This window comes from Ictalurus punctatus, chromosome 24 (assembly GCF_001660625.3).
Source record: "Ictalurus punctatus breed USDA103 chromosome 24, Coco_2.0, whole genome shotgun sequence".
In the NCBI taxonomy this organism is placed as follows: domain Eukaryota; kingdom Metazoa; phylum Chordata; class Actinopteri; order Siluriformes; family Ictaluridae; genus Ictalurus; species Ictalurus punctatus.
The window spans coordinates 20385796-20412971 of record NC_030439.2 but is presented as its reverse complement, the minus strand read 5'-3'; the positions used below and the strand labels follow the sequence as shown (position 1 = coordinate 20412971).

The window sequence follows — 27176 nt, the reverse complement described above, 5'->3', positions numbered from 1 at the left end:
TTTATCATTCGCTATTATTTTACTGTGGGAGAGAAATGAGTTGGAATATAAACATGGTGTTTTTCTCAGATGAATCTCCCAGCATTCCTCTTTCTTCCCCTGATCCTCTTTCCGGTCCTAGATAAAACTTTTACTGCGGCAGTTTAACTCGAGAACTAGTTCATTTTTCATACTGTTGTTTTTACACAGACTGTAAACTAAAAATAAACACTTTCTTCTTGCTTTAAAATGTTTAAGAGACAGAGAAAGAATTCTTACCCGTTAGTAAACAGCTTAAACTCATCTAAAGTGCGTCACTTTCACTTTCACTTAGAGCAACACGTCATTTGTGGGCGTGTATATTAAAGTTTACACGCCATAAGATTAAAAACATATAACATATAATAAAGTGTGTGTGTGTGTGTGTGTGTGTGTGTGTGTGTGTGTGTGTGTGTGTGTGTGTGTGTGTGTTCTGCTTCTATTTTGTAGTTTTCTGTTTTTCATTTTAGGGTGAAAGTTTACTTGTGACAGTGTCTGTCAGATAGAATTTTATATTAGTGTGTAGTTACACAAGCAAATTTTGTTTTAAAATTTTTAATTTAAACAAAAAACTGTATATTCAGGGGAAAGTGTGAAAAAATGTTTCAGATAAATAAATGATTGTTTAATAACATTAAAGGGGTTCGATTAAAGAAGCAGAATATTTTGTAAATTATTAATAAAAATTTTATTCATAGGAGTTTGGATTTCAAATGTGTGATAGAGAAGACATTTCTATCTTTCAGTAAACTAAACCTAAAAATATTTGTCTGCACATATATATTTGTCTACATGTTATTGCCCTATTGTACCACTAGATGGAGACATTTATTTTTTCCAAAAAAAATATTTTTAATACATCCTGCTAATATTCCCGTCATTGTTTTAAGCATATTTATGTAGTTTGTGTAATATATTTATATGAGTCAGTCATTTAGAAGAAAATAGTAAATAATAATGAAAGATAAATACATTATATAAATAAATAAAGATTGGCTTTATTAGGGAATCAGCACAATAGACAGCCAGATAAATCCATCCATCCATTCATCTTCTACCGGTTACTTTTTTTCAGGGTCGTGGGGGAACCTGGAGCCTATAGCCAGATAAATGAAGATTGATGTTAGCATGTTTTTTTGTTCTGTTTTTTGTTTTTTCAAATCTACATGGACATTTTATTAAGCATTCATTAAAATGTAAATAAAAGTAAATTAAATTAATTGTGGCATAAGTTTGTGCACAAATTATGACAATGATGTGCCTATGTTAACGCAGCTCATTTGCATTTATTGACTGCCCCAAAACTATAAAAGGTCAAGTACACAGACAGCTGGGAGGATGAAATGAAAACTCAGGGTAAGCTGAAAAACAGATGTGCATTTTTTTGACTCACTTCTATGGGGATAAAAATAGTTAATAACATATAATATGAATAATAATAAGGGAGCACTAAATCCTACATCAGCTGAGGTATTTATGGCGATGTACAGACAGACCAGCACATTCTCCATTTATACAGCAACATTTATTTTGTCATACTTGACTGATTTGTTTTATTTGTCTTATATATAATATATATATATATATATATATATATATATATATATATATATATATATATATATATATATATATATATATATATGTTTGTGTGTGTGTGTGTGTGTGTATTATTAAACATTTTTTTTTATTGTAGTTACTTGTTTTATATCACTGAACTTATGCAAGACTTACCTGGAACGTCAGAGTTGTCTATGTGTTCAAAGAGCATGTTAGTTTTTAATTGGTCAAAGTTTTGACCAATTTGAACTATGAAATTTGAAATAAAGTAACTCTGAGGAAACTGAATGATTTGTTTGTTTGTTTGTTTTTGTATTAAAATGTGTACATTTGTCAGCAGAATTTATAGTTATATAAACAGATATTTGGTATAGTATTCAGAGCACAGAGTATAATGTACACAACATTTAAACAACCCCTTAAAATCTACACATTTACACAACTCCATTCCCTAAAATCTACACAACATTTACACAACTCCATTCCCTAAAATCTACACAACATTTACTCAACCTGTTTTTACTCAGTGTTTACTCAACATTTACTGAACCTGTTTACTCAACCTGTGCTTGCTTGTTTTTTTTCTCATTTGTAAGTCGCTTTGGATAAAAGCGTCTGATAAGTGAATAAATGTAAATGTAAATGTAAACCTCATACTGTAAAATACACACATCATCCACATAACCCCATCCCATTAAAAAAAACCTACACATTTAAACTTTTTTTTATTTCTTTCATAAAATATATTTAAGGATAAAGTCCTTAATTCAGAAAAGCTGTATAACTGTATTGTATTATTCTTCATTCTCATTTGACAGGAATGATTTGTTGAAGGTGTGCTTAAAAAACCTCCATTTTGCAGGCTACAGACGTCTCCGACGTCCTAACGTTTTGCCATGACGTCATGACGTCCTGTGCGTGTTTACGTAGATGTGATGTACGTGGTGTGACGTAAGTTTCGCGCGCGAAACTTTATCCTGTTTACGGAAGTGTAACATGGCTGTGCATTTTTCTTACCGCTAAATAATAACAGTATTAATATCTTTTTAGAATCGGCTCGGCGCGTTGTAAACAGTGTACAGAAGCAGCGCGTTATTAAAGTTGTTAGGTTATGATGTTATTTAAGTAAACACTGATTTTTTATGGATCTCGAGGCGGATGTTATAGAGTTCAGAGTCCCTAATGAAAACAATAAAACCATTTTTATTTGGGACATACAGCCATCCTTTTCCGAAGATTATATTTATGTAAGTAGCGACTTAAATAACAAACAAATAAATGTTTTTCAGCTTCTTACTCTCTTTACAGCTACTGCACTACATTTACTACATACTGATTTATACTCTTTATATATTTATATACATACATACATTTACATCACTGGGTCACTTCTATTTTCTCTCTCTCTCTCTCTCTCTCTCTCTATATATATATATATATATATATATATATATATATATATATATATATGTGTGTGTGTGTGTGTGTGTGTGTGTATATATATATATATATATATATATATATATATATATATATATATATATATATATATATATATATTAGTATCACAATTATTAAATATTAACCATGTAATTGCAAAATCTTAACATTTTTATTTTGTACATTTCAGAGTGCCAGTAGGTCCATTATTACTTACACATAGCTTATACTTATATTTATTGAGGGTTTTTTCTTAATCAGGTGCACTTACTATTAAGAATATAAATAGCTGCATGTGCACTATATAAGTACACTACATATGATGTGAAATAATAATTTCTATAGCCTACAACAGGCGTATAGTCATCTTAAGAGCCTGTTAGTGTTCAATGACAGGCTGATCACAGTAGTAAACATGACTGAAAAATGTATGAATTTATATATGTATATATATATATATATATATATATATAGATAGATAGAGAGAGAGAGATGAGCACCATAATTACAGCCTTACCTTATAAATTGAAATATTTAACTCAACATAATTGCAATACTGAACCCAAATCTACACCACCTCATATCATAGATCTCCATACTTTCTACTCTTTATTATCTCCCACAGTGTGTGGAGTTCTTCTGAGTCTTCTTTTCGGCATTATTCTCTGTCACAGGAGTCTCTGTGGAGTGTGTATTCTGCCTTTGGAGCACTCTACCTGCTGAAGGTGTGTCCCAATGCCTCAGTGGCCGCCCCGGGCTTTTATGCACTGGTCAAGTTCTACTCTGCTGCCCAGGCGTCCAAGGCTCAAAGAGCCACTGATAAACAGTGTCTGTTCCAGGATGTTCCACTCAAAGTAATGTAGCACTTCCTTTATTTTCACGTCATGTCTATTTTGTTTATATTGCTCATTTAAAGGCAATGCACATTCAAGTATTTGATTTTTTTTTTTAAACTTACAGAGTCCATTAATGTGGCTTGGTTAAATCCTTGCCTGTTGTCCATGTGCAGAACTTTTTTTTTGTGCATCAGACATGAATTAGGTGTTTCCTGCTGTTACCTATACTCCACCAGTAGATGTCAGGCTTTACTGCACTTCCATCCACCTCATGGGATTTCTGCTCGAAAAAATATAGCTTGTTCTTTATAAGACATGTCTTGGTTTCGATCCATCTAATTGCCTATTTTTAAAGATGGAGATCCATTTTAAAGGACTACAGCGACTTTTGAAAGTGGATATTTGGGGTGTGTTTTGAATATTTTCTGTTTCTTAGCTAGATGGTCTAAAAAAAGAAGGCAAAGGAACCTGATAATAAACAGGCTGTATTGAATAAAACTAAGCAAAGTAACTACAGGACACTATTCATGCTTTTAGCAGCATGAAAAATAAAAATTAAAATAAAATAGCCTTAGAAGAGTGCAGGTCCTGGATACAGTACTGTTAGTTCGCTACTTTGCAGTACTGCAGTATGACTCTCCTTCTACCGAGAAGAGCTTGTTACATTAAATATAGATAGATTTAGGCTTTGCTTTAGACTGCACATGTAAGAGCTTTTTATATAGCTTCTGATCAGTATTTACAAGGTTCTAGGAAAAAATCGGAAAACATTTTTGTATTTCTTACAGCCTCGTACACCGACTTTTTGTCTTTGATTAGAAAAAGCAGGTTTAGCATTATAAAATCATGAATTCTTGCAAAAAAAATTACTGCATTACAGAATACTGTAATACTTGGATACAGGATGTTTCTAAAATTCTGTTTCTGTAATCAGTTGCTTTACTTGCTTAATAATATTCTATATATATCAATTATATTATGTTTTATAAATTAGTATGAGTTGTGATGGTAAACCATTGTAATGTTGTGTACTGTATTCCTACCTTTCAGTGTGTAGTTTAGTATTCGTATCTTGGATAAAGTACCATCTTTTGTTTTTGTCTGTCCAGGTTAGGCTAAGCACAAAGCAGAACACAACCTTCCTCTCTGGATCCAAATCCCTCAGCCATGCTAAGTGCCAAGACTTGGCTAATCATTACCTGGGTTATAATGGCTGGTCTACTCACATCATCACTGTGAGTAACATCCTTAAAGAAAAAAAAAACATTTTTGGTTCTGTGAATCTTTCCAGAGAAATCTTTCGAAACCAAAATCTAACTGAGAATCAATTCTGCAGCACTTTGTGTTTCAGAAGTTCCATTATTTTGGTAGACTGTCGTGTCAATTATACACAAGACCTTTTTCACCTTTGTTGTGAAATTGCAACATATAAATATCAAGTGTAAAGACAGTTATCAACACGTAGAGAAAATATGCCATGACAGTGACCCTACTAAGAACAGGACGTCCCTCTAAAATTGATGAGAAGATCAGGAGAAAACTGGTCATAGAGGCTGCAGAGAGGCCTACAGCAACATTACAAGAATTGCAGCAATTTCTCACAGATACTTGTTGTTCCCTACATGTGACAGCAATCTCCTGAATTCTTCATATCGCTGGGCTGTGGGGTAAGATGGAAGACTTTTTTAACCAAAAAATAAAGAAAGAATACATCCAATCTCCCAAAATCATGTGGAATAATGTGTCCTGGTCTGATGAGACCAAAGTTGAACTTTTTGGTTATAATACCAAAAGATATATTTGGCACAAAAACAACACAGCACATCACCAGAAGAACACCATCCCCATGGGGAAGCACAGTGGTGGCAGCATCATACTTTGGGGCTGTTTTTCTTCAGCTGGAACTTTAATGATGCTTTAATCAGGGTGGAGGAAATAATGAATAGTTCTAAATACCAGTCAATTTTGGCTCAAAACCTTAAGGCTTCTGCTAAAACTCTTAAGATAAAGAGGAGTTTCACCATTCAGCATGGCAACAACCCAAAACAAACCTCCAGATTGACTAGGGAACGGCTTCACCAAAACAAGTTCAAGATTTTGGAATGGCCCAGCCAGAGTCCAGACCCAAATCCAATCAAAGATCTGTGTGGTGACCTGAAGAGGGCTGTGTGCAGGAGACACCCAGCCAATCTGACAGAGTTCAAATGCTTTTGCAAGGAAGAATGACAAAATATTGCTAAGTCAAGACGTGACAAACTGATTGACTCTTACCCAAAAAGACTGAATGCTGTGATAAAATCTAAAGGTGTTTCAACTAAGTATTAGTTTAGGGGTGTGCACACTTATGCACCCAGGTTATTGTACATCCCCCCCCACTAAAATGATTCTTATGGTTTTTCAAATTAATAAATAGGTTATAATTTCACTATAAATGTAGAAAAGTTTTATCTTGGTTTCATTTTCTTACATCACAAAAACCTTCCATTTTAACATTTAAGGGTGTGTGGACTTTTTACATCCACTATAGGTGCGTTCTCAGCTCCACGGTTTGCTTACAGTTTACAGTATCATGAACAACTGTTCAGATGCCTTACACTCATTTTCAGTGTTTTTCTTCTCCCTAGGTGAAGGACATATCGAAGTGTGCAGATGTGGGCTGGAGCATGGATACAGGCAGCCAGGGGGAACTGCTGAAATATGGCTCTATCATGGAGCTGACTCTCCCTCAGCATGGAGTGTCGTGCCGTGGGGTTGGTGTTGCTGAGGAAGTGGTTGATCGGGAGAAAGGTGAGGGAACATCATTAGTAAGCATAAAACTATGTTGATTTATCGCTCTGTTGCATGTTGCTTTCTTTCAAACCACCACTGAATTCTGTGCCGAGGAACAGAACTAGAAGATAACCTTATATCTTTTTCCACTCGCTCCTTTCATGCCTTGAGTGTTAGGATTATTTTAATTTACATTTCTTTATTTAGCAGATGTTAACCCCCCCCCCCTCCCCCCTCCCCCCCAAAGTGTAGGTTAAGGGCTTTTCTCAAAGCCACAACAGTAGAGTCTTGGTGGTACCAAGAGTCAAACTTACAACCTTCCTATCACTAGTACAGAGCCCTAACGGTTGAGCCACGGGTGCCCTGTGGGGTTATATCCAAATAGATATTATGCCTGTAAAATGAAAGTGTAAGCACAGCTATTTTTAACAAATTTAAATCTGATCACTCAGACTACTTCAGGAGGCCAGAGACAACTGTATACAACTGTAAATGCAACTGTTTCTCCATGACACGTATTATACAGGTAACACGCATGCTCCGTAAATGTTGAAGTTGGCGTGTTTCAAAAAATTTTTTAGCAAGATTACAAACGACAACCATCTTACAGATAAAGCTCATTTGCATATTATTATACAATACACCAATCAGATCTCAGCCTTGCTAAATTGAGTTTTACGCTGAGAGTTCGGTGGGTTTTTTTTTTTAACGATTTTTACTTCTGACCAGATAACTTGTTTATTTGTAGCAGTCCTGTGTGTTGCTTCTATGTGTGGTGGTATAGCAGCGCTCACACCCTGAGATTTTTTTTTCCATCTTTGGTTCCGATAGCTGTAAATCGGCTGCCCTTATAAGATGATCACGGTATATGATATAACTCATTATCGACACATTCCTATTTAAAAGTATTATTCTAAGGAACCAGGTGACTGTAATACATATATCGTATATTCTGGAGCACATTATAATGGTGCAATGACTGTATATTAATAATTATCTGGTATATTAAATGCCTTGTTTCTTTCAGGTCTAGAGGAAAAGCTGTGGAAAAGGGGGAAGCTGATGAAATGGGCCAAAGATAAAGCAGTTGTTGCAGCCTTTGAGAAAGTGTTACTGATCGTTCTTGGTAGGTAGCGCTGGTCATGAATTAAAGTATTATATTCTATGTTCAGTATTGCAGGGGTTAGGAGTTATTATGCTTCACTTGTTATATCAACCGTATTAAAATACAAAAAGAGATCGGCGTTTGAGAACAGAGAACAACTCTTTTTATATCACCTTGTAGTAGCAGTGTGCAGTACGGAACATAACAATAATAATAACACCTTGACAGTGTGACGTTATAACCCTTCCCACACCTTTACATGTTGCATTCCATTATTTATAATTACTTTAGGTGATATTATCGACTTCTGATCCTCAGGTAATGGAAAGGTAGCGGTGGAATGCAGAATTGATCCAGAGGAAATTCTGCCAGATGAGAATGTCGAGGGAGTCGTCCAGGTGTGTGTGTCTTTTCAGCTGTTAGAAAATGCTAATGTGTACAACAACTAAAAAGTACAGCCAAATCCTTTTGATTGCACAAAAAGTAGACATGATATTTAACTGAACTTGATTTTTATTCTGAAAAGCTGAAAAGCATGTTGAAGTTTATCTAGTCTAGAATAAAAGTCTTGCCACAGGCACTAGAGCATGAATCCCGAGCCCTCAAGCCACAGGTTCCACACTCTCGATTGTACCTTTCATATCAGCTAGAGATTTAAGGTTGGGTTTGATGTGTATACACTGAGGAGCCAAAGAAAATATAGCCTTACCAGGAGAAGAGGATTGAAGAGTCTCGGTCAGGAAGGTAGAGATTAAAAGGTCACACTAATGAAGATTAATCCTAAAAGTAATCCAAAAACAGTTCAAATGCAATGAACAGTAAATCAAAGAATAATTAAAGCGGTCCAGATTAAATCAATATTAAATGCTAAATCATTCCAAGGCTACAACTTCCAAAATATCACAAAATTTGACAGAGAGTGTGTGTGTGTGTGTGTGTGTGTGTGTGTGTGTGTGTGTGTGTGTGTGTGTGTGTGTGTGTGTGTGTGTTTATGCCTTTAAGCCTAGTGCAAATGCGGCAGCTATAGTAATTTATTTTTTTTACTTTTTAACACCCTTGTATGTGTTTCTTGGTGTCTGTCTACTTTAGTGGGAAATTATGGTCACTTTCACCCAGTTCCCTAATTTTTTCACTCACTGAGGCCCTTGTTCCTCTTCAGCTGTCGAAAGATTTTTTTCTTCTTTTTTCTTTCTTTTTTCTTCTTCTTTTATTTACTTTTAGACAGGTTGTTCTTAAAAGCCTTCGGTACTGCAGTTATGTTGAATTCTCAAATCTGAAGGTCTGAATTCATTTTTTTTTCTATAACAGCAGCTCTGACAGAAGTGCTAGCTATAATTATACGTATTTAACATGTATGGAAGGAGTCTCGAGTGTCAGCTCTTTGTAACAGTCAGAGGTAAAGCTGTAACGTATTGCTCTCTCTCTCCGTCTCTCTCTGTCTGTCTCGCTCTCTCTCTCTCTCTCTCTCTCTCTCTCTCTCTCTCTCTCTCTCACTCCTTCAGGTTAATGAGATATCATGGAGGGACTTTGAGGCTGCTGCAGCAGAGGAAGAAGATTTACCGTGGAACTTCACAATGGACCTCTCTCATTAACTTTCACTTGTGTTTAAGATTAAATCTACTTTATTGACCAACCGCTATGTTGATCCACGGAAAGAGAAACTGACCAACTGATAAACTGGAGTGTCTTATATTTTTAACGGTTTCGTTTGCGAGTAATAAAAAGTGTCTAAGTCTACTTTTGTTTGATTTGCAACAAAAGTATAGACATATTTTCTAAATGCAAATAAACCTGCATTTTTCTTTTAATAATAGAAGTTTTTCTTAAGAAAAGTTACTTTCCTGTCTACAGGAAATAATAAATAAACAGTTGAAAGTTCATGTTTTGAACATGAATCAAGTTTGTAATATAAAATACATTATTCTGTACATTATTCCAAACAGCACCGGTGTTTACAGATACAGGTTTTCTTAGAGTTCATCCAGTATTGAGCTATAATAATTTTCTTAAATAAATAAATAAACAATTCTATGACTTATTGTGTTGAAGGTTTGTTCATATGAAATGATTTATTTCTTCACTACAGAATAATATATTAGAACAGGCACATTAATATAAACCTGTTTGGCTGCTGCACGATCAACACCTTCTGACCAATCAGAATCGAGAATTCAATAGCACTGTGGTATAAACATGTTTATCCTGCTCCTAAAGAAAAAGAGATGTTGTATTTACTCTCCCACTGAGCAGTGTGTGTTTGAAGTTAACTTCCTTTTATGGTTTTTAAGCCATAAGTCTTTAAACAAGTCTTTTAATCTCAGAGATTTGCGTCGCTAGATTTTCTTGATTTATGATATGGGGCTTGCTATGATTTCCCACCATTTCTTTAAACTGAAGTCCAGAATGATTATACACGTGTGTATCACCAAAACCGCGCGTGTGTGTGTTTTAATGATGGATAATAATACATCTGATTTGTCTTTATAGGGAGTGAGTCAGGTATAATTAGATGATAGAGGAGTGAGACTGCATGACTTTCATATTTACCCAGCAGGCATTAAGAATAGCTGAAAGAGTCCCAGGCACCTGTGTGTGTATGTGCGTGTGTGTGTGTGTGTGTGTGTGTGTGTGTGTGTGTGTGTGTGTGTCAGAGGGATGTGTGGTATGTGTGTGTGTGTGGGGGGGATGTGTGTGTTTTGTGGCTTTCAGTGTTACCAGTGATTTTCTCAATCTGTGACGTTATTTTCACTTCCCTCCTTACCCTTCCTGTAGCACTTTTTTTCCCTTTTTTACCTCGTTCTCTCTCTGTCTCTCTTTTTTTTCCATCCCTCTAGCTCTGCGTTGTCTTTCACTTTTCACAACCAGTTTTATTTCCCACTGTACGCAGATGACTGTGGATTCCTTGGTTAGATTCTTAAGTATTAAGAACAGAATCTGACTAATGTGCTCATGACAGGGCCATTTTAGTGAAATCAGTACTTATGACACCTTTGTATGTAGATTAGCATTTTTAAATTTATACACATACCCATATAACAGGCTGTCAAATCCCTGTCTGTGTTTCACACATTAAAAACATAACCAACATTTGTCAACACTACACTGTTTCCTATTTAATATAGACTGGTTAGTACGTTCGCCTCACCTCCAGGGTCGGGGGTTCGATTCCCACCGGGGCTCTGTGTGTGTGGAGTTTGCATGTTCTCCCCGTGCTGTGGGGGTTTCCTCTGGGTACTCCGGTTTCCTCCCCCAATCCAAAGACATGCATGGTAGGCTGATTGACGTGTCTAAGGTGTCCGTAGTGTATGAATGGGTGTGTGAGTGTGTATGTGATTGTGCCCTGCGATGGACTGGCACCCTGTCCAGGGTTTACCCCGCCTTGTGCCCGATGCTTCCTGGGATAGGCTCCAGGTTCCCCGTGACCCTGAAAAGGAGTAACCGGTTGAAGATGGATGTATGGTCGTATGTTGGTGTTTGTGGTTAGGGTTATCTTCTGCATCTGTGTATTCACTTATCAGAAACATCACAATGATATCTGTTACTTCTGTTAGTCCCATTGCTTCACTGTTTTATTTTAAGGTGCATATATAAGGAAGTAATATTTAAACACACTCTGTACTGTTTTGTCTTTATTCTGTATGCTGTAATGATTTATAATCCCACCATGGCATCACCCCGAAGAGGACGGCCTCCCTTTTGCGTCTTCCTCATGACATCCGGATTTCTGTAAAAAGCTTCTTTGTGACAGTGCGTGTTGTTAAAAGTGCGATTTAAATAAAACCTGAAATCAATTATACACACATACTCACTGCCAGGTGATTTTAGTCACCTCACTCGCATTCACGTGCTCGTACACGTGTGTGATGAGAGGCGCTTGTGGCTCACACACACGTCACCTCATGCTGTAAGCGGTGGTCTCAACTTAACCTGCGCTCGAAGGGGAAATAAGGTAACGTTAGATTTGGCAAATCAGGCAGGTGTCGAGAGATTTTTGCTCTTGTCAGTGTCCAATTATGCACATGATCATGAACTCCGGTTGAGATTAGACGTCTGCATTGGTCTAGACAGGAATGCTTGGATGTGTCATGTTTTTTTCAGACAACAATGCTGGACAATGTACAGGCATCAATGACTCTATGTATTGATTGGATACCTGTTCATTAGCATCACCATCACCAGAAAAACATAACCAGATCTTATGCTGCTTTTAGAAAAGTTGTCTCAGCCAGTAGAATTAGCCATAACCCCAGAGGGCTAAACTGAAATTAGGTGAGTAAGTCACAGTACCACTGTTACTCATGTGAGTTTTCTTTTCCTTGTGGGCGTAGGCGCTCTCCTGTTGTTGCTCGTAGAACGTACATGAAGTCCTGGTGATTAATCAAAGCTTACCTGAATTGGCAGTGCTCAAACGCAACTCAAAACCTGAGTTCTATGACCTTAAACGAACCAAAACTTTTATGGTTTATTTCTGGCACGATTCAGTACTGCAGACTCTATACAGGGAAGTTGGGACTCGATGTTCAGGGCTCTGATCAAATGCATCTCGGGGTTAGGATAGCTTAACTGGGAGAGAGAGTGTTCAGTGTGATGCTCACTCTACCATTTGACCATGACCGCTATTTGTGTCGTTTTGGTGAAACCTGGACCAGAAGGTTGTGAGTTCTGATCCTGGTACTGTACACTAATCCGCCACTGTTGGGTCCTTGAGCAAGGCCCTCAACCCTCTTCCACCCTACTCAACTCAACTTGTTACTTGTTAGATAAAAGTGTTTGCCAAATGAATAAACGCACCCTTAGGGGCAGTGTTGGCTTGGCGGTTAAGGCTCTGGGTTACTGATCGGAAGGTCGGGGATTCAAGCCCCAGCACTGCCAAGCTGTCACAGTTGGGCCCTTGAGCAAGGCCCTTAACCCTCTCTGTCCTAGGGGCGCTGTATCATGGCTGACCCTGCACTCTGACCCAGACGTCCTGGGGTATGTGAAGAAAAGAATTTCACTCTGCTGTCATCTATATGTGACCAATAAAGACTCATCATCCTTAGGCATTGATAGAGCCATAAATTTTGGTCCAGTCAAAGATGAGTGAAATCCAGAATATTCTGTATATCAGTTTACATTTTAAGTAGAAAAGTATGCGCCTTTCCACCTTTAACTCACTTTGGGTAAAAAAAAAAAAAAAAAAAAAGAAAGAAAGAAAAAAAGGAAAAAAAAGAAAAAAAGAAAAGAAAAGGATTTTCAATGAAAGAAGAACAAGATATCCGAGTATTTTGGGTGAATGCCAAAAGCCAGCGGCTTCATTTGCCAAATTTGCTTGACTATGCATGGTTGTTATTTATAGTCTGGTTTGTATATTAGATGGATTTATTGTTTAAACAAAGATAAAATCGTTGATGCTTTAATGTTAATGCAATTATGAAAAATATATCTTTTCTGCGCATTTAATTACATTTAATGCGCATTCCTTTAAGCAACACTTACACCGCTGCCCGTTACAATATAAAATTAGGGTCTATATTCTATCAATATGTTTAATCAGCTATGAATCTATTATCGCACTGATATCTTAAGTATTGTTTTCCCTCACGAGTCGAGTGAAAGTCTTGTGCCAGGCCTGTTTGGAAAACGGAAATTAGCGCATCGAAATTCTCTCCCGAAATTACACAACTCTATTCAATTGAAGTCAAATATTTGATATCAGCCCTTTTCACTTTTAAAGCTGGAGCTGTATTTAAGCTGCAAGCATGGATCATCCAGACAGAGGGTTTACAGCAAGCCGAGAAAAGACTCCGAATTTATTATTAAGGTAAGAAAAAGAGGCGATGTGAATGCATGCTTCTTTTCTCATAGTAATAGTAATAATAATAATAATAGCCTAATACTACTACTACTACTACTACTACTACTACTACTACTAATAATAATAATAATAATAATAATAATAATAATAATAATAACTGCATACTTGCTGTTGCGCATTTCCTATAGATGATAGATTTTGTAGTGTTGACAATTCATAGTTAAAGAACGGAAAATTATAGAAAATGATTTTGAAATTAATCCGGTTTCACTGAATAATTAGACTTAAACAGGTTTAAATGTAAACTGCTTGTGTATGCACTTGATCAGAGTTTCTCTAATATGACGTGTTATTATTTTATTATTATTATTATATTTTTTTTACATTTCCATTATCTGTGTGTCTAATCAGAGTAAGCTCCTGTGTTATGTTTATCTGTTGGTGTTGAGTAGTGTATTGCTCATAATGAATGACTCATTGAAACCGATTAATTCTTACTGAGGTCTGCTCTCCATTCTCTTTTCTCTCCCTCTCAGCTTTATTTGTTCTCAGGGAGAATCTGAAAGATGTCAGGTCTTCATACCTTCACATGGCTGTGCACTGTGATCATCTGCATGGCGCACGTGAGCTCAATGCCTACAAGCTGCAAGCTTCAGAAGAGGCTGGTGGAGAAATGCCATGATATTCTGGAGAAGATGGTGAGCTGCAAATCAGTCTGATGCACATCGTGTTGAGGAGGAAAATAAGATCCCCAGAACTGAGCATACTTTTTGTTTTGTATTAGGGAGACAGATTTCCTCTGCACTGTCTTGAAGGCACAGTTCCTGTCCCGTTTCCCGAGGCCGCGTTCCAGTTCAGCACGTCCCAACAGGTGAAAATAAACTCCATTTGATCTGTGTAGTGCTTTAACAGTTGACAGTTGGATTACTCCCTTTAGTTTGTGCAGGGTTGTGTTTTCGGCCTTGCGTTTATTCAGTTGTGTGATAACGTCATGAGTGTGTGGGCTTCTCACCTCACATTTCAGCTTAAAGGAGAACTTCACCCTGAAACATATTACATATGTTTATACTGAAATGTCTGTGATGTCCTCAGTGAACCTGTGCTGTGTTGCTTGCTTGGTGCTGTCTTTTCATTATTCCCATAAGAATTAGCCGTTTTGTGCCCTACTGATGTCACAGGGGGACATTGTTATTGTTAGCATATCTTCAATAGCATTTAACAGGAGGGAAAAAAGTCAATGATTTGAAACTTAAATGATAACAGTCAAGTTTTTCATGTTTTCATGTTCAGCATCATATTACGGATAAATCAAACACAGAAGTAGTGGAGAAGTCGGTGCAAAAACTGGATTATGACATACGAGTTACGGCAGAGATTCGTTTTGACTATAGTTATCTACTTACAAGATGATTAGCGCATTGCCATTGATGGCAGCATTAGCATGAAAGTTGAAGCTTTGGAAGTTGATCTGTTTGAGCAGAGTGTACAAATGAGGAGCTGAGAGAGCTGGACAGACCAAAGGCCTAGAGACCCACTGTATCGCTCTCTGGGTAGAGTTGAAACAGGGCTAATGCTGTGTTGCCTTGCAAGTTGGAATGAAGTCATTTTCCAAAGTGGAAGATAAGAAAACCATGGATGCTTCCATTTTCATCTTCTGTTAACAACAAGCTAGCCAGAAAACTGTGATGAGTGATATACATTTTTGTCCTCAAACAGTGAACTGTATTGTGAGTGTGCTTGATCTAAAGCTAAGGCTTGTATATATGGTATAACTCATTTAAAGGTAAGAAGATTTACCTTATTAATATCTGATGATGTGTTGATTTGATGTGGCTCTATAGACAGGGAGGTAGTTAGGAAACTTGTGCTTAGGTAAACTACCCCAAGCTGTTGAGTCAGAATTTCAAGATGAGGCTGTGTTTTCTTTGGCTTTTACTTGTTTGAGATGGGGAATTACAAATTGCTACCTGTAGTCAAATGCAGCAAAAATCCCATTTTGTCCCTAGCAGCAGATCGTTGAACGGCATTGTGGGTAATATTGACTAAACATTGACTAAAATGAAAATGACCAAAGACATTTAAACTAAAAAAAAGTTGGCTCAGAAATTCATTACAGAATAACTCTTGTGAACCGCTGAAGATTAGATGTTAATTACAAAGATTAATATGACAATCGTTCAGGATGGATTTTCTGTCTGTCTGACTGACTTTAGTTTTGGTGTCTGAAAATCAGGATCTTCAGAAGGTTTATAAACTTGCTTTTGCAGCAACCTGTAGGCCACAATTACTCACCACAAATAATCTGCTTGTTATAACATTACTATTCTGCTTTTTTTCTTCTTCTACCAAACAGGCCGTTGCCCTGGAAAAGACCATCTACTCAACGCTGACCTACATCTCTTCCTTGTTTGATGAAGACGGTGTTCCCGATGAGTGGAAGAACCTCGAGGAATTTCAGAACATCATTTACCGGCAGATTGAAGAGAACAAATGTGTAAGAAAAGTAGTTATAGGAAATCAAAGCTAACACAGACTGTTATAACATTTAAACATTTAAGTCAAATGTTTTACAATATTTATGTGCTGCATTTCTTCATTACATTTCAGTTGAAATTAAATTAGCTCCTTTTTTTTATTATTTTAGATCATGAAGAAAACTCAAGACTCACAGGAGGACTTTCTCAGACGTGAAAAAGCGCTCAAAGAGTATTTCGACAAAATATCAGCGGGTTTGAAAGAAAAGGTAATGATAACCTGTTATAAACCAGTAACATGCAGATTTATAGATGTTGTGTCACTTGATCAAACTCAGCAACATTATAGAATAACGTTTCTGCTCTGTTGTTTTCTTCTCAGAATTTCCAGGTTTGTGGATGGGAATTTGTCCGAAAGGAGGTCCTCATCACTCTACAGTTCATCCTGAATAAAGACTTGAAGGGCGTTCTCTTTTCCAGCTGGGGCTGAGCAACTACCAGAGTTCTGCAGAGTTCAGCTTTTTAACTTTGTACCAGAAGAAGTGCCTTGGATTTTTTTCCCTTTTTTTAAATATTTAATATCTGCCTAAAAGGTCTTATCAGATTACTATAAGGATCATGACCTGTTTATTTATTTATTTATTTATTTACATTACAGATTTTTATATATGACAGTTGTGAATAAATTAAAACTCATTCAAATGCAAATCGAGCTCTTGTTGTCATTCCATCCATTATAGATTACACAATTAACATGTAGTTGTTGGGTTCTCTGAAGAACCTTCCCGGATCCACAAACAAAACAACCTTCAGTCAGGACGCTACATGTTATTCTTTTCAATATTTTTTTGTGTTCAAACTTTTAAAAACATTTCCACTAATGAGGTTTATATGGTTTATAAAGTATAGTGGCATGTATAGTATGTGACCAAAAGTATGTGGACACCTAACCATCACAGCTATGTGATGTCCTTTTTGAAGGTCCTAGTCCAGATTTATTCCTCTTTTTTATGTTATAATACGCTCCACTCTTCTGCAAAGGCGTTCCATTAGATTTTAGGGCGTGGCTGTGGGGATTTGTGTTCATTCACCTATAAGAGCGTTAGTGAGGTTGAGATCAGGTGCTGATGTTGGGATGGTGAGGAGGCTCCAGTTCCAGTTCATCCCAGAGGTGTTCAGTGGGGTCGAGGTCAGAGTTCTTCCATTCCAACCTTAACACACCATGTCTTCATGGAGCACGCTGTGCAGCATACAAAGATATTCTATACAATTGTGTGCTTCCGAATTTGTGGTAACCGTCTGGGGAAGAACAACATATGGGTGTGATGGTCAGGTGTCCACATACATTTGGCCATATAGTGTATATAATAATGACACATTTGACATATCAGGAAACAAGCTTTTCAGGAATATATGATAGCGTGTTTGTGAGCACATTAAATAGTAGACATGTTATATGCTGCAGATACAATTTATCTAAAAATATGAAAATGAGCAAAATCATCATTTCTACATGTAATGGATTATACTGTGTGCTGGTTTAAATGTTTCATTATATTATTTAATTTTATACACTTGCTCTTTTGACTGAAACATCTGCATTATTCATTAAAGCACATAATAATTAAAAAAACAATCATTCATTAAATGCACGTGCTGTACTTCAAGTCTGAATTTATTACGATAGAAACGAGATAAGAACATATCTACGTGTACATAAGTATGTGATCTTTTCTCATAAAATACACGAATAAATGAATAAACAAACAAACAAACAAATAAATAAAAAATGAGAAATTATTTTACTTGTGGTTCAGAATGTCCCAAGTGTATGAATGGGTGTGTGAGTGTGTATGTGATTGTGCCCTGAGATGTATTGGCACCCTGTCCAGGGTGTACCCCGCCTTGTGCCCCATGCTCCCTGGGACAGGCTCCAGGTTCTGTGTACACATTTCTGTATTGTAAATTCTTTATTCTAATATTTTGACATACTGGATTTTTGATTTCCATGAGCTGTACGCCGTAATCATCAAGATTACGTGTAATGAATCTAGAATATATGAAAGATTTTAATTAAATTCCGGGGAAAAAATGAACTTTTCCACGATATTTACATTTTTTGAGATGCACCTGTATAATTGTGGCAACAGTTTACTATAATTTTATTAGTATTTAATTTTTTCAATATGTTATTTAATAAATTATTTTGTATTTTTATTGGTCTTACAATAATATTCTCATCACGCAGGCTAGACATGTTGTTGTGACTGTATCATGATTTCATTTCGTGCTTTTCTGACCAGAACATCTGCATTATTCATTCCAGCACAATGATAATTCACAAGACATAAAACACATCCATGTGCTCTACTTCAAGTCTGATTTTATTATGATAAAAAACAAGATAAGAAAATATTCACCATACATGATTTTCGTTTTTAATAAATAATACACAAATAAATAAATAAATAAATAAATAGATAGATAGATAGATAAATAAAAATAAATAAATCACTGTTTCAAATCACAGACAACGTGCTCCGGATGAAGTGAGGAACACTGCATCTTGTTCTTCTTTAGTTCCTGCTCTCTAGAACAGTCTGAAGCGCCTCGAGGCCACCCTGAAGCTCAGTTCTCACTATCTCCCAGGCGCACGAGCTGAACTCCTGTGCAACAGAAACACAACGCACATTCAATTCAATTCAATTCAATTCAATTCAATTTTATTTGTATAGCGCTTTTTACAATAGACATTGTCTCAAAGCAGCTTTACAGAAATATCAACATGGTATACAGATATTAAAGGTGCGAATTTATCCCAACTGAGCAAGCCACTGAGTTAACATTCACATGTTAAACAGCAGAATTTCACCACATCATTTCCACATGCACTTCCATGCACAGGCTTTGAGTGTGTGATAGTGATTGTTGTTTCTTCTCTGTGTACTGACCTTCTCTTTCAGTCGCTCCTCCAGCTTTTCAAAAAACGACCTCAGTGTAGCAGTGCTGCTGTCCACAGGTTTCTCCATCGACGTCTGGACCTTTTTCCCTGCCTGAAAATGATTAACAGAGATAATGGTGTAAACTTTTATTCACTTATTCCTACAGTAGTACATATTCTGAAGCACTTCGCCTGAAGTGTCAGAACCAGACCCCTCAGACCAGGAAATCTCCGACTTACGCATTCCTGCAGGTTTATCACTTGTCTAAACACAAGGCTCCTGAAGAATGCCAGACTGTCGCTCTCCCACTTCACTAGTGTGTGGTTGTTTTTAAAGATGTTTTTAACTCCACTCAGAGTTTCAAGAGCCACCAAGACCAGGTCTTCATTCTGCAAGAACAAAGCGATACAGCGAATATTTTAATGCTACCGTTTTCGTAGTGGAGAAATAATTGTTCTTGATGTCGTCGTCCCCGTTGGTAAGTAATCTCAAGCAGACTTGTCAGTAGGACATGGTGTTAAAAATGAACAGAATGAAAATGGCTTTTAATATTTTTTTAAAGACATCTACATCCTGATGTAATCTTTGAACGGTTTAAAGATGTGTACAGATAGTTGTAATTTGTTTTAGAGTCTGCAAGTTATAACTAGACATGGATAAACATTTCAGCACATACCTGAGCTTTAATGAACACGTCCTTTGGAAAGGAAGGAAAGGATCTGTTTTTTCCCTCTAAACACTCCTGTGGCAACTGGCCACCCTGTAGAGACACACACGCAATATTATTATTATTATTATTATTATTATTATTATTATTATTATTATTATTATTATTATTATTATTATTATTGATTCTCACCATACGCTCCAGCAAGTTCTTGCTCTTCTCGCTCAGTTGTTTGTAGCGTGCCCACCGGCAGGTTGGCAAGGCTACTGCTTCACACACACTCGACACGAACACGAGCAGCAGCACACACTTCATCAGCTCCATGTGATTCATTATACACTCAATGAGAAAAGGTTACACACTCAGTCTCCGTTACAATCACAGTTGCTCTGAAATCCTGAAAAGGTGTGAATGAACAATAGCACCAGCCCTTTGTCTATTTATTTCCACTTCATAAGGGGATTTTTTTATTTTTTGATTGCGTCTCGAACACGGATTAAATCTTACATGATTTTTTCCACAATTGAACAGAAAGGGAATTCTTTTGCTTTCGTGTTTGAATTGTTTTACATCTGCGTTCCTTATTTCAACAGATGCGGGGGAAACCTTCAGATGTGCCTTTCGTTACGAAAGATAATGAATGGCATCACTTTTTCTGTCAGAAGCCGACTTTAGTTCACAATAATAATAATGCTGAAGAAAAGTGACGTAATATAACTAATTCTAACAAATTATCATTCTAACAAATTACACGCCTATTAGTTAATCTATTAAATAACGCTTTCAAAATCAAATGCTTCAGCTGCTGTGAACAACGTGTAGCCTCTCTCAGACCTCGAGACACCCAGAGATATTGTAGTTGCATAGTACTTACAGCACAACGCGGTAAAAGATTAGAAATATTATTTTTTGTCATGAGAGGAAGTTGCTTCTCACCATGTCCCAGCTTTTTGCACATTATTGTCATATCAGTGACTGTATTTCAGTGCCCTATGTCATCTGTGACCTAATCGATTTATTTTAAGAAAAATAAAGCATGAGTCCTATGTGATGTAAATGGTCTGCACTTAATTAACAAAGTATCTTACCTTATTAAATAGCGCTTTATATTGTGTCCCATTCTCACACACCAGTGGTAGCAGAGCTGCCATGCAAGGCGCAAACGTGCCATCGGGAGCAACTTGGGGTTCAGTGTTTTGCCCAAGGACACTTCGGCGTGTGGAGTCACGTGGGCCGGGAATCGAATCGCCAACCCTACGATTAGTGTACAACCCGCTCTACCACCTGATTCACAGCCGCCCAACAAACAAAAAAAAAAACCAACAACAACATCCCACGAACACATGATCACTGCTCCTGAATATTAATGTGCATGAATACTGAAATATGAGCACACTCCTTTACATCTGCTTCACAAAATATTCAATCTAAACTCAATACTAAATCACTTCTACTTTTTTTTTTTTTTGCTTTCATCCAGTTCACACTTGAGTTTATTGTTTGCCAGACTACTCTTTTTCTCTCTGCACACTGAAATGCACTAGCACTGTGCAAAAGCCTTGTACAAATCTGTTTGATATGGATATGTGCAGCACGTCTTTATCTGTTTGTTAAGTCACCATCAAATGAGAATTACTGTAAATGATCAGAGCTACGAGAAAGAAAAAATAGATACATGCTAATATTTAAATATATGAAGCCGTTTTAATCCCATGAAATGTAGCTGGAAGAACAAATAGGGCAGCAGTTTCCTAAACCCCTCACTGAGTCCTGTGATTTAACTGAACAAGATCCTGTTTAACCCAGGTGTGCTAGTAGACTAGGAGGCTTTATTAAATATGTGAGTGTGTTGAGGTGAAACTGAAAATGGTTAACACCAAATATAATAATAATAATAATAATAATAATAATAATAATAATAATAATAATAATAATAATAATAATAATAATAAAACATCCAAGAAACTGTCCAAGCTAAAGACAAGTGCAGTGAAAAAGTCAGTAATTATTGTCTCCGTCTCATACATATTGATTAAAGACAACTTCTTTAAAGAAACACAATGAAACGCATACTCAACATCTGATTCAGTGATTTATTTATTTATTTATTTATTTATTTATTTATTTATTTATACTACATGAAGACGACTATAGTCATAATTTCTGGCCCAGATTCTGCCTGCCGAGGTTCTGGAAAGTTCTGTAAACCATGCTTACCCGAAAACCACGTCGTAAGCATGTCGTATTAATTCTCTTTAATGAATGTTTCATCACCGAAATCATTCTTAACGAAAGTTTTATCCGGTGGTGATTTCATAAGTATTTATTATTAGGATTTCCGAAAAATGCCAGAGAAGGCGCTAATTTCAGCACAAAAAAACCCGTTTATTAAATAAATAATAACTAAATGCACAAATGACCCAGGATTAGTGATAGTGAAAGTATTAGTATAAATAGTAGTGATAGTAGTTTCACACTTAATTGTGTACTGAAGAAATGCCTCGTTTAAAAGCAAAATACGTCAATTTATTACAGACATTTTATTTTTTTATTTAATTCTCTGTCTATTTTTTTTTTAAAAGTGTAACAAGTAGTGACATTTTTACTTTGAACCAATTTTTTTTCAGATTGTTTCTGCATTAAAATCTATAATTATAGCCTAACTAAAATAAAGACGTGTAGCTTAACTCAGTGTGAGCTTCAGCAGATTTATACTTTATATGAGCTTCATAACGACAGAAACCGAACAGCATTCCTTCTAAAGATTAAGCTCAGTGATATACAGCAAGAAATGTAATGTCAAATCTCACACGGGCCATTTTACAAACTGCATAACAAGAAAGAAAAGAAAAGAAAAGAAAAGAAAAGAAAAGAAAAGAAAAGAAAAGAAAAGAAAAGAAAAGAAAAGAAGAAAAAATATTCGGTTTTCGTTCTGAACCACAAGTAAAAATCATTTCTCCTCGCGTACTTTTTTGAGATTCAGGGGTACCAGGATGCCACAAAACTGCAGGTACAATAAATAGGCCGAGCTGGTGCCAGTCTGCATGAACATCGCTTCAGAGGAGCACCGAGCTAACTGAACCATTTCACACTCACAGCTGAGTGTTTACGCTTTTCTCACTGAGTGTATATCATGGAGCTGATGAAGAGTGTTCTGCTGCTCGGGTTCGTGTTGAGTGTGTGTGAAGCTGCAGCTCTGCCATCCTGCACCTGGGCACAGTGCAGACTCCAAGAAAAGAACGAGGAGAACTCTGTACTGCTGAGGGACATGGTGAGAAACAACTTCCTTCACCATATCAAAATAATATTTCTAATATTTTACAGCGTTGTATTAAGTACTATGCATTAGGTATAATAGGCTTATTAAATATGTGAGCTTATAATAAACTTCTAATTATATAATGAACTTATAATTATAATAATACTAATTACTATTATTATCATTATTATTATCATTATTAGTAGTGGTAGTAACTGTTGTTATTGTTGTTATGATATTACACACGGTAATGTATATTATAATAATGCTATGTACCGTTATATATGGACAGTTATAGTTAAATAATACAGTTATTGCATTAAGAAAATTATATAAAAATCTAGAAAAATCTTAAAAGACTACTTGAAAGTCAGTTAAAAGAAGTGTGTGTATATTCTTTTATTCCTTTATGACATTCTGCAGGGGGATGATTCGATGCCCTTGGAGTGTTTGGAGAAAAGAGAGCACTCCTTCCCAGATGATGTGTTTATAAAAGCACAGGTAAGATGTTAAACAGATTATATTTCATATATATAAGTGTAAATGTTTGATGCTAATGCAAAGTCAGAAAATCAAACAAGGGTGCAAATAAAAATAGTTCTAAATTTTAAAAAAATGACAGTAAAAGTCGTAATGTGTCACGTCGCTTCCTTTGTGCAGAATGAAGACCTGGTCTTGGTGGCTCTTGAAACTCTGAGAGGTGTTGCCAATGTAATGACCAAACATCAGTCACATGGGACAGAGAGAAACTGGGACTCTTCAAGGCTATCATAGTAGACAAGTGAGAAAGCTGCAGGAATGCGTAAGTCGGAGATTTCCTGGTCTGAGGGGTCTGGTTCTGACACTTCAGTCGAAGTGCTTCAGAATATGTACTACTGTAGGAATAAGTGAATAAAAGTTTACACCATTATCTCTGTTAATCATTTTCAGGCAAAGAAAAAGGTCCAGACGTCGATGGAGAAACCTGCGGACAGCAGCACTGCTACACTGAGGTAGTTTTTTGAAAAGCTGGAGAAGCGACTGAAAGAGAAGGTCAGTACACAGAGAAGAAACCACATGGGAGATAGTGAGAACTGAGCTTCAGGGTGGCCTCAAGGAGCTTCAGACTTTCCTAGAGGGCAGGAACTAAAGACGAACACAGACCCACAACGCTCCTCAATGCATCTGGAGCACGTTGTCTGTGATTGGAAACAGTGATTTATTTATTTTTATCTATCTATCTATCTATCTATCTATCTATCTATCTATCTATCTATCTATCTATCTATTTATTTATTTATTTATTTATTTATTTACTTACTTATTTACTTACTTACTTACTTATTATTTAATAAAAACGAAAATCATGTATGGTGAATATTTTCTTATCTTGTTTTTTATCATAATAAAATCAGACTTGAAGTAGCGCACATGGATGTGTTTTATGTCTTGTGAATTATCATTGTGCTGGAATGAATAATGCAGATGTTCTGGTCAGAAAAGCACGAAATGAAATCATGATACAGTCACAACAACATGTCTAGCCTGCGTGATGAGAATATTATTGTAAGACCAATAAAAATACAAAATAATTTAAAAAATAACATATTGAAAAAATTAAATACTAATAAAATTATAGTAAACTGTTGCCACAATTATACAGGTGCATCTCAAAAAATTTAAATATCATGGAAAAGTTCATTTTTTTCCCGGAATTTAATTAAAATCTTTCATATATTCTAGATTCATTACACGTAATCTTGATGATTACGGCGTACAGCTCATGGAAATCAAAAATCCAGTATGTCAAAAAATTAGAATAAAGAATTTACAATACAGAAATGTGTACACAGAACCTGGAGCCTGTCCCAGGGAGCATGGGGCACAAGGCGGGGTACACCCTGGACAGGGTGCCAATACATCTCAGGGCACAATCACATACACACTCACACACCCATTCATACACTTTGGACATGCCAATCAGACTATCATGCACGTCTTCGGACTGGGGGAGGAAACTGGAGTACCAGGAGGAAATCCCCGCAGCACGGGGAGAACATGCAAACTCCAAACACACAGGGCAGCGGCGAGAATCAAACCACCAACCCTGAGGCGAACTTGCCAACCTGTGCAACCTGTATTATGTTGAAGTACACTATATGACCAGCATTAATATGTTATTGGTCCCCTTTTCTGCTATAAAAAGCTCCATTCTTCTTGGAAGGCTTTCCGCTAGTTTTTAGGCAGTGGCTGTGGGGATTTGTGTTCATCCACCTACAAGAGCATTAGTGAGGTTGAGGTCAGGTACTGGTGTTGGGACATTAAGGAGGCTCCAGTTCCAGTTCATCCCAAAGGTGTTCAGTAGGGTTGAGGTCAGGGCTCTGTACAGGACACTCGAGTTCTTCTGCCTTCTTCCAACCTTCAGACACCACGTCTTCATGGAGCTCGCTTTGTGTACATGGATATCATCATGCTGGAACAGTGTTTGTTCCTCTTAGTTCCAGTGAAGGGAAATTATAAAGTTACAGCGTACAGATACATTCCATACAACTGTATGCTTCTAAAAGTATTGCTGCATGAAGATCATAGTTAAATGTTAGAGCGAGCATCACACTGAACACTTAACTTTGCGATGCTTTTGAGGAAGTCAGCCCAGGTCATGAGCTTTATAGTGATCATACGAGATAGTCGACAGCCACAACAGGAAATCTTATTAATAATCTGTGAAACTATGTAGGCGTTATTACAAGTTTCTATCCAGGCTATACAGAAACCCTCACTGCAGCTGCTCTCTCTCTCTCTCTCTCTCTCTCTCTCTCTCTGTCTCTCTCTGTTTCTGATTGGCAAATATGACGAGCTACAGGCGCAGCTGTTTTGGCAAGATTTTGGTCAAATGTTTCAATGAAAGGCATCAATGAGTGTAGGCTATTTCGGCTTCTCTTACATAATATAAACACTTCTCACTAAATATAAATCCACCCGCCATTCATAAGAGCTTCAGGGGCTTACCAGCCAAAAGACACAAAAAAATGGAAAGGAGCCTCATTATGTAATTTACTGCCGTCACGCAACGCCCGTCTCTACTGTTTCTGCATTAAAAAACTCCCCAAAAAAAAAAAAATCACCGGTTTTCATTCTGAACCACAAGTAAAATAATTTCTCATTTTTATTTATTTGTTTGTTTGTTTGTTTATTCATGTATTCGTGTATTTTATTAGAACCAAGATCACGTACTTATGTACACGTAGATATGTTCTTATCTCGTTTCTATCGTAATAAAATCAGACTTGAAGTACAGCACGTGCATTTAATGAATGATTGTTTTTTTAATTATCATGTGCTTTAATGAATAATGCAGATGTTTCAGTCAAAAGAGCAAGTGCATAAAATTAACTAATATAATGAAACATTTAAAACCTTTAAGGCAGCACACAGTATAATACATTACATGTAGAAATGATGATTTTGCTCATTTTCATATTTTTAGATAAATTGTATCTACAGCATATAACATGTCTACTATTTAATGTGCTCACAAACACGCTATCATATATTCCTGAAAAGCTTGTTTCCTGATATGTCAAATGTGTCATTATTATATACACTATATGGCCAAATGTATGTGGACACCTGACCATCACACCCATATGTTGTTCTTCCCCAGACGGTTACCACAAATTCGGAAGCACACAATTGTATAGAATATCTTTGTATGCTGCACAGCGTGCTCCATGAAGACATGATGTGTTAAGGTTGGAGTGGAAGAACTCTGACCTCGACCCCACTGAACACCTCTGGGATGAACTGGAACTGGAGCCTCCTCACCATCCCAACATCAGCACCTGATCTCAACCTCACTAACACTCTTGTAGGTGAATGAACACAAATCCCCACAGCCACGCCCTAAAATCTAATGGAACGCCTTTGCAGAAGAGTGGAGCGTATTATAACATAAAAAAGAGGAATAAATCTGGACTAGGACCTTCAAAAAGGACATCACATAGCTGTGATGGTCAGGTGTCCACATACTTTTGGTCACATACTATACATGCCACTATACTTTATAAACCATATAAACCTCATTAGTGGAAATGTTTTTAAAAGTTTGACCACAAAAAAATATTGAAAAGAATAACATGTAGCGTCCTGACTGAAGGTTGTTTTGTTTGTGGATCTGGGAAGGTTCTTCAGAGAACCCAACAACTATGTGTTAATTGTGTAATCTATAATGGATGGAATGACAACAAGAGCTCGATTTGCATTTGAATGAGTTTTAATTTATTCACAACTGTCATATATAAAAATCTGTAATGTAAATAAATAAATAAATAAA

At 36.5% G+C, this 27176-nt stretch overlaps 4 protein-coding genes across 10 annotated transcripts in view; 2 read left to right on the top strand and 2 right to left on the bottom strand.

The window, feature by feature from the left end:
* LOC108257281 (NACHT, LRR and PYD domains-containing protein 12) overlaps positions 1 to 320 on the bottom strand; it is a 60926-nt gene extending 60606 nt beyond the window's left edge. For all 7 annotated transcript variants that reach the window (XM_053675357.1, XM_053675362.1, XM_053675365.1 and 4 more), the window contains exon 1: positions 259 to 320. In XM_053675357.1, coding sequence (XP_053531332.1) covers positions 259 to 283 — 25 coding nt within the window. In that variant the 5' untranslated portion in view covers positions 284 to 320. The remainder of the gene's footprint in view (positions 1 to 258) is intronic.
* Positions 321 to 2545: 2225 nt separating this feature from the next.
* Positions 2546 to 9757, top strand: rdm1 (RAD52 motif containing 1). The gene is given in 7 exon segments (NM_001200428.1): positions 2546 to 2825; positions 3693 to 3872; positions 4964 to 5089; positions 6479 to 6641; positions 7651 to 7749; positions 8047 to 8126; positions 9231 to 9757. Coding segments are annotated over 7 exon segments (843 nt in total). The 5' UTR covers positions 2546 to 2720; the 3' UTR covers positions 9321 to 9757.
* Positions 9758 to 14088: 4331 nt separating this feature from the next.
* ifnphi3 (interferon phi 3) lies at positions 14089 to 16687 on the top strand. Its single transcript, XM_053675355.1, has 5 exons — positions 14089 to 14220; positions 14307 to 14393; positions 15876 to 16016; positions 16167 to 16265; positions 16379 to 16687. Exons 1-5 carry the CDS (start codon positions 14089 to 14091, stop codon positions 16484 to 16486), a joined length of 567 nt encoding a protein of 188 aa, XP_053531330.1. The 3' UTR covers positions 16487 to 16687.
* A 1738-nt stretch (positions 16688 to 18425) lies between these two features.
* LOC108256835 (interferon alpha-5) lies at positions 18426 to 19938 on the bottom strand. The gene is made up of 5 exons (XM_053675354.1): positions 19798 to 19938; positions 19615 to 19698; positions 19178 to 19327; positions 18948 to 19049; positions 18426 to 18662 (listed from the first exon to the last, which is right to left on the bottom strand). Exons 1-5 carry the CDS (start codon positions 19936 to 19938, stop codon positions 18573 to 18575), a joined length of 567 nt encoding a protein of 188 aa, XP_053531329.1. The 3' UTR covers positions 18426 to 18572.
* Between the last annotated feature and the right edge of the window lie 7238 nt (positions 19939 to 27176).

What these genes read in the sequence shown, in the direction of transcription:
- ifnphi3 (XM_053675355.1), top strand. Translation starts at nt 14,089, where the DNA reads ATGTCAGGTCTTCATACCTTCACATGGCTGTGCACTGTGATCATCTGC. An exon ending in AGTTCAGCACGTCCCAACAG is followed by an intron (nt 14,394 to 15,875) that starts GTGAAAATAAAC and finishes TCTACCAAACAG; the next exon opens with GCCGTTGCCCTGGAAAAGAC. An exon ending in CAGCGGGTTTGAAAGAAAAG is followed by an intron (nt 16,266 to 16,378) that starts GTAATGATAACC and finishes TTTTCTTCTCAG; the next exon opens with AATTTCCAGGTTTGTGGATG.
- LOC108256835 (XM_053675354.1), bottom strand. Translation starts at nt 19,938, where the DNA reads ATGAATCACATGGAGCTGATGAAGTGTGTGCTGCTGCTCGTGTTCGTG. An exon ending in AGAACTTGCTGGAGCGTATG is followed by an intron (nt 19,699 to 19,797) that starts GTGAGAATCAAT and finishes GTGTCTCTACAG; the next exon opens with GGTGGCCAGTTGCCACAGGA. An exon ending in AGGAGCGACTGAAAGAGAAG is followed by an intron (nt 18,663 to 18,947) that starts GTCAGTACACAG and finishes TCTGTTGCACAG; the next exon opens with GAGTTCAGCTCGTGCGCCTG.